This window comes from Onychomys torridus, chromosome 7 (assembly GCF_903995425.1).
Source record: "Onychomys torridus chromosome 7, mOncTor1.1, whole genome shotgun sequence".
Lineage (NCBI taxonomy): Eukaryota > Metazoa > Chordata > Mammalia > Rodentia > Cricetidae > Onychomys > Onychomys torridus.
The window spans coordinates 88,672,892-88,680,067 of NC_050449.1; the positions used below are offsets into that span (position 1 = coordinate 88,672,892).

The 7,176-nt window shown below is 40.6% G+C and overlaps 1 protein-coding gene across 2 annotated transcripts in view; it reads left to right on the top strand.

Moving 5' to 3' along the window:
• The window catches only part of Xrn1 (5'-3' exoribonuclease 1), a 106,832-nt gene extending 101,181 nt beyond the window's left edge, over positions 1-5,651 (top strand). For both annotated transcript variants that reach the window (XM_036192590.1, XM_036192591.1), the window contains 3 exons: positions 428-530; positions 4,285-4,445; positions 5,009-5,651. In XM_036192590.1, coding sequence (XP_036048483.1) covers positions 428-530; positions 4,285-4,445; positions 5,009-5,305 — 561 coding nt within the window. In that variant the 3' untranslated portion in view covers positions 5,306-5,651. The remainder of the gene's footprint in view (positions 1-427; positions 531-4,284; positions 4,446-5,008) is intronic.
• Positions 5,652-7,176: the final 1,525 nt, after the last annotated feature.

Below are 7,176 nucleotides of genomic sequence, written 5' to 3' on the forward strand. Positions count from 1 at the left end.
CTTTGCCTCATTGAGACCACCAGGGTGAGCTTTCCAGCATTGTCCCAGCTAGCTCATTCAGTGCAGCAGGCAGCAAACGGGCCGTTCTCCTGTTCTCACACCCTCTCACACCCCCAGGGGCAGCTCTGTTTTTTTGCCCACGCGAGGTACAGAGCCTACTCTTCCCTCGCCCATGCCACCATATGACAGACAAGTGGGGGACAGAGTCAGCTCTCCTACTATCATGCCCTCAGGATGGGCTCACCTTCACTCCTGCCAACAAGGTTAGCTCTACTGAGTTGTCCATGAGGTGCAGGACCTGGTCTCCCACTCTCTCATGACCCCAAGGACAGCTCTCCCATCCAACAAAGCCATCTGTTAGATTTTTAATTAGTCTCTACAGAAATGTTTGGATGTTTTGTCTTTTAATTTTAAAATACTTCCACAGGGCTCCTTTGGTGTGAATTATCCTTTGCCTCCACCAATATTTCCAAATTATCCTCCTGCTGTACCATCTGGAACCGTTCCTCCCATTTTTCACCAACCTACTGGTAAGATATTTTGCTTTTCTAAGTATTATCCTTGAGTTATTATTTTTCTCTAAATTCCTTTAAGAACTACATCTTTGTAGGGGGTTTTGGAGTTTGCCTTATTTTGTTTATTACATTTAGTGCATGTATGCATACATCGACATGTACCATTTTTAGTGTTTTAAGATTTTGTTTTTAAGACAGTGTTTCATGTATCCTAGACCAGCTTTTAATTTCTGATTTTTCCTCCTCTGTCTTCTGAGTGCTGGGATTATGGTGTACCCACCAACCCGAGTTGAAGAACTATCACTAAAAATCAAAAAGTTTATAACTTGCTATTACCTTTTCTTCTTGCCCAAAGTCTATTAAATTAAATAATAAGAGATTTTAAAAACAAAATCTCTGAGGATAAATAGAAGAAATATCAGCAAACTAGAAATTTGAAATCAGTTTGCAGTGAATAAAACACTGAAGTAGTCAGTTTAGCAAAGTAGGGTTAAATTACAAACCATAATCCCTATAGTAGAGGTTACAAGAGCTCCTCATCCTCCTCGCAGACCGCATTTGCCTGGCATATATAAAGCCCTGGGCTCTGCAGAGCTAACAAAATAAAATCAAGATTGTATGAAAAATTGAAAAAAAAAGTTTGTAGTTGTTTCCATTACTTCCTGTGGCTCTGATAAAGCATCGTGACAAAAAGCAACTTAGAGAAGGAAGGGTATATTTTGGTTTACTGTTCCAGAGGAGGAGTCCCTAATGGGCAGGAAGGCATGGTGACAGGCATGCTGCAGCCAGAAACTGAAAGATCACATATTCAACCTCAGGCATCCAATAGAGAAAACAAACTGGTCCTGGAGCAAGGCTGTAAACTCAAAGCCTGCCCCCAATGACACACTTTCTCCAACAAGACTCCTCAGCCGACACCACCAATGGGGAACGGGTCCAGACATCAGAGCCTATGGGGCACATTTCTTATTTTAAACTAGCACATTCTGCTCTGGCCTCTGTAGGCTCACAGCCATCTCATAACACAAAATGCATTTAGTCTAACCCTAAAAGTCCCAGTAGTCTTTCTCACTCTCAACACTGTTGAAAAGTCCAAAGCCCAAGTTTCTTTTTTGAGACCCATGGCACTCTCTTAACTGTGACACCACCACCCCCATAAATTCAAAAGGCAAATTACGTACTTCCAACAGATAGTGCCAAAGAATATACATTCCTAATCTAAAAAATAGAAATGAGGGCATTGTGAGAATTGAATCAGAACAAGATCTAAGCTCAGCAGGGCAAACACAAAATCTAACTTATGTCTAGACCTTAGTTTCATGAGACTTAGATGGCTCCAGCTTTGCTCTTAGAGTGGCTCCACTCCCTGTGTCAGCTCTCTTTGGCAGATGTCTCATAACTATGATCTTCAACATCATGAGGTCTCTACCACAACCCCAACTTCATTTTCATAGCTATATATGATGGCCTCTCACAGGCTCCCCATAGGGATTCCTCTGTCACACATTACTGTCTGGCCTCGGGCTCTCTGAAACCATGCAGATAGAATCCATGACCCCTCTCCCTCACTCTTGCATCTTTCATGCCTCCAAAGATGGCACACTGACAAATTTGACTGCCATCTAACATTAGATTCTCACCCCCTTCAACCACTTTAGTAGCAGCTTTCCTGGGCTGAAGCAGTGGCCTTCTAGGAACAAGCTGCCCTTTATGCTTTTTCCTTTTACAAGTTGGAGACATAGCTAGGTAGGGTCTTTGCTTATGGCATTTTTCCCATTGTTCTGGTGCAGAGCAGGAGGTCTCTCCTGAAATGGCCCTAATCTCCTTAACAATGACAGCCTCATTTAGCACATGCCTTGGCTGTACATTAAGCTTCCTAATGTACCTAAAATACCATAACCAAAAGCAACTTGCAAAAGGAATAGTTTATTTTAGCTTATGATTCTAAAGGGTAAATCCCATTTTATCTCCAAATTCCCTTTTTATTTCTTTCTGCCCCACTTGCCCTTCTTTATTACAGACCTGTATACACGTTATCAATAAGAGCTATACCTTAGACTCAATATGATGCTGTCTTGAAAGTTCTTCTATCAAAGAAATTAGTCTTTTTAGTTCAGCCTTATATAAATTCTCAGGACATGGACAGAAAACAGTGAGATTGTTTACAAAAATATCACACTGTCTCTACTCCATAGTTAATACAGCGCTTGCTCCCCTCTGAAACATCATGAGCTAGGCCTCTATCTTCTGCATTACTCTCATCGCTACTATCTTCTAGAATGGCCCGTTAAGCTCTGGTTACAACATTCAGCCACTTTTCTAGTCCAAACTTGCAAAAGTCTTCCATATTCCTCAAAAGTACAACCTGGTCAGGTTCTGCACAGCAACACCCCACTCTTGGTACCAGCTTCTCTATCAGCTGCTTTTCTGTTGCAGTGATAAGATACCAGAGGGATCCGTAATGGAAACAGAGTCATGGTAACAGATGACTAAAGCAGAAAGCTGAGAGATCACATGTTCAAACAGCAGAGAGAGAGCAGGAATGAGACTATAAACTCTCAAAGCCAGTTGCCAGGGACACACTTCCTCAGCAAGGCTCTGTCTGCTAAGATTCCATAATCTCCCCAAACAGCACCACCAACTGGGGACTGTATTCAAATACCTGGGCCTGTGGGTGATGTGTCTCATTTAAACCATCACAGTTGTTGACTTGAAATTGTAAAAGGGTGGTAAAAACTAGAAAATAAAAAATAACAAAAATTTAGCATAACAATGCACAGATCCACAACCCTTGTTATAGGCACTCCAGAGAAAGAGATGAGTGTTATGTAAGGGAAGGTAAAATTTCTTAGAACTAAAGGACATGCATCTCTAGACTGAGGGAAAGAAAAACAAAACAGGTTGCCTTGAAATTCAAAACACCAGGGCCAGAGAAATGGCTCAGTAGGTAAAGGTGCTTGCTGCAAAACCTGACGACCTGAGTAAATTCCTGTGTCCCTCGTGGTGGAAGGAAAGAACTGATTCCCACAAATTGTCCTCCTATCTGTATACAAAGATTCCTGAGACCTCAAGAATCTGGCTTGTTAGATTTCAGTCACTCTGTTAAGAGCCTGAATTTCACCAGCTCTCCAAGTGGCTCAGAGAGACAGTTTTAGGAATCACCAGTTAGTTCAGTGTGTTTCCAATAGTCAACAAAAAAAAAGTCCTTGAATTCTACTAGAATAGAGAAAAGAAACTCTCCCTGTACCATGAAAGTGATCATATTTCAAGACTTGAGCTTTAGGTTTTTTGTATTCTAAGCTCACTATGGACGAAACTTAGCATTTGGGTCAGGTGAGAGCCTTATGATTTCTGTCTTTGTTCCCAGGCCTTCCTCAAGGAGTAGCTTCATGATCACTTATATGGTCATGAAACCAAACAAATAAGATTTTGAGAATAAGAAAGGGCCAGAGTTCTTTGCAACTCACACCATTTCATACCAGCAACCCAGGGTCTTCCGAAGTCATTGAAATGATACCACAGGAAAGTCAGCTTCCTCAAAGTCCCATACTTACAACTGTTCCTAAGGCTCATGTCAGCATTTGGTACAGTTGGCCTCTGTGGGCCAGCATCATAAAAACTGCATTTCTGTAGGTAGTTTTATGGCCCTAAGAAAGGACCCGAGGGTGAGTGATGTGATAGACAAGAGCAGTTACAGTTGCCAAATGAGGTGGAGGAACTAACCAAGGCTGGAGAGAAGTCTTAATCTCTGAATCTCGGTTCTTAACAGCTAATGTAATGCCTTCATCGTCTCATCTCTTTGGCTCAGTGCCATGGAGACCAGCAGTGCCAGTTGCTGGGAAGGCCTTCCATCCTCCTCCATATCCCGGGACCATGCCCTTGGCCGGAGGAATGCCAAGCGGAGTGCACAATCAGTTCATACCTCTGCAGGTGAGAGCTGGCGAGAAAACTGTGGCTTTAACAGTTACCTTTTTTTTTTAATATTCAGAACAAAGCTGTTGATAAAAATGTATGTAGTTAATACTTCCCAGTACTAACTGGAAGTCCTTTGTATATGAACTAAGCTTGCAGTAGTGATACACATCAGCTGATCTCTGGTCTGAGTTTATAGTCTAATAAGTAATACTAATTGTAGCAAGTAATATACATATTTTTAAAGATTTATTTTGGTTTAATTATTGCACTAGGGAGTGTATGTTCTACACAAGGGCAGATTCCCTGGGAGGTCAGAGGTCCCCTGAAACAGAGTTACAGGCCAGCAGACATGGATACTGGGAACAAAACTCAGATTCCCTGCAAGAGCAGTACCTCGTCTACTGTCCATCTTTCCAGCCCCTATTATAAATATTTTGCTTCTATTAATAAATAGAAGTAAAAAATCAACAGTGATTGGCACATAGTAACAGTTTGATTTATGGTGTTTTCTGACACAAGCTTTTTTCTTTTTTTCTTCTGCCTATATTGTTAGTTAATGATGCTTTTACTCTTTTAAGGTTACGAAAAAAAGGGTTGCAAACAGAAAGAATTTTGAGAATAAGGAGGCCCAGAATTCTCAAGCCACACCTCTTCAGACTAGCAAGCCAGGGTCTTCTGAAGCCACCAAAATAATTCCACAAGAAAGCCCATCAACCTCTTTGAAGTCCTCTCAAGCTGCTCAGCCTGTGTCTTCTCAAGTCGAAACTGCCTCCCAAGGCCATGGTGTGTCCCACCAGAAATCAGCACCGAGCTCCTCAAGGAGGAAGTCAAGGAAACTGGCTGTCAACTTTAGTGTTCCTAAACCTTCTGAATAAATTTGATATCTGGGAATGAATTTCTTTTCTTTCCATCTACATTTTTATAAATTGATATCTATGTGTCAGAAATGTACTATTTTAGAATATGTTTAGATTGAATATTTTTTATTTTTAAGTTATCAGGCACTTTTCATGCTATTTAAGACTATATATCAAATTGTGCACTTTACATATGTGCAATTTGTTGTACATCAGTGATACCTCAATAAAGCTGTAAAAAAAATCAAATTAAACCTTGTATTAAAATAAACATCAAACTAGGCATAGTAGTTCATGCCTATAACCCTCGTACTTAAGAGGCTGAGACAGGAGGATTGCCGTATAGTCAAGGTTAGCCAGGGCTACATAGTGAATTAGTTCCTGGCCAGCCTGAGACCTTGATTCAAAAACCAAAACAATAAAGTAGATATCAGTGGGGTAAACGTAAAAATGTACACTCTAACCATTGGCTTCCTCGTTAGAAGCATCCTTGAACTACAAATTAGTCATATTATAATAATAATAAGCTTTTTTACACTATTATTGAGGAATTATTAAGTTTAGCATGAATTAGGCCTCATAATTTCCTAAATGTGGGTTTATTTCTCCTTAGTGATGTAGCAACGTGGCTGGAGAGTGGCCCTTTCTCTGTCATCACTTCAGTCTGCTGCCAGGAGGCCGCGGAGCCAGCATGCTGGCCAGTGCTGCCAGTGTTGCTCTATTATAAATAAATCTTGTACCAAAGCAGCTTTAGAAAACCCTCCAGGTCATTCGTCTGGCTGCTTCAAACTAGGAATAGAAATCTAGATTTGAGAAATGACGACTTTTTTTTAAGATTATTCAAGAACCAGCATTAAGAATTTCTAATAAAATTAAGTTTCAAAATCTACAGGGTACAGTGATTACAAATCAGTCTTCAAAATAGAGTACAGTACAAAATGTGAATCACTTTATTCTTGCTTAGGCTTCTTGGGATTTGTTTGTTTTGAGACGAGGTCTTGCTGTGTAGTCCTGGCTGGTCTGGTACTCATGGCAATCCTCCAAGTTCTGGGATTCCAGCCATGCATCACCACACCCACTTACGTGGCTTTTCTCTGCATACTTCACATATGTGAAAGCTCATCATGGGTCCATGTGTAGAACTTCCTGGGACTGATAACATTTTTAACTTTGTAAAAATTCCAAGATGTTTGTGTGTATGTTACTTACTGCCTGTCCCATTCAGTTGTACATTTTTAGCATTTGCTTAACTTCTCGGCGATGCCACATTTGTCTCTGCATGTCTCTCATGGATATCTGTGTTCACACTGTCGAAATGATTTGGATTTTATGAAAATTTCTCAATGACATCAGGGCCTGCATTTATATATGAGCATATATTTATCTTTTAGTTTTGTGATATGTTTATATTTTTAAAGAGTAAAATGATCATACTTTTTAAAAAGTAGGAACCAGTCTTTATATGGAGCTGCTTATGGTTGTGTGTGATTTCATTAGCTCATTGAAAACTCTGCCATAAGTCGTAAAGTAGTTTTACTATTTTTTAAAATGCTGTGTTGAACTGAATTCCTTTCTCTGCTGATCTCAGTGTTTCTCGAAATGATGGCAGGATATATGTGCACTAGTGGTGCCTTCAGTATGGAGAGGTAAACGGTCGTTATCTTCATCTTCTGTGGTCATGTGACTTTCTGTAACTTTGTTTCTGTCGATAGACATTGAGCTGTTTGTCAGTGCCCAGCACTTCCTCACAGGCAGTGGGACACTGGGCTGAGGCTCAGGTCATTCTCAGCGTCCATCTTCATTGTCACATCCATTGGAGACACAGGGGATGTTCAGTTATGACAGTGCCATGGTGACTCTTTCCAAGAGCCTCATTCATTACATGTATT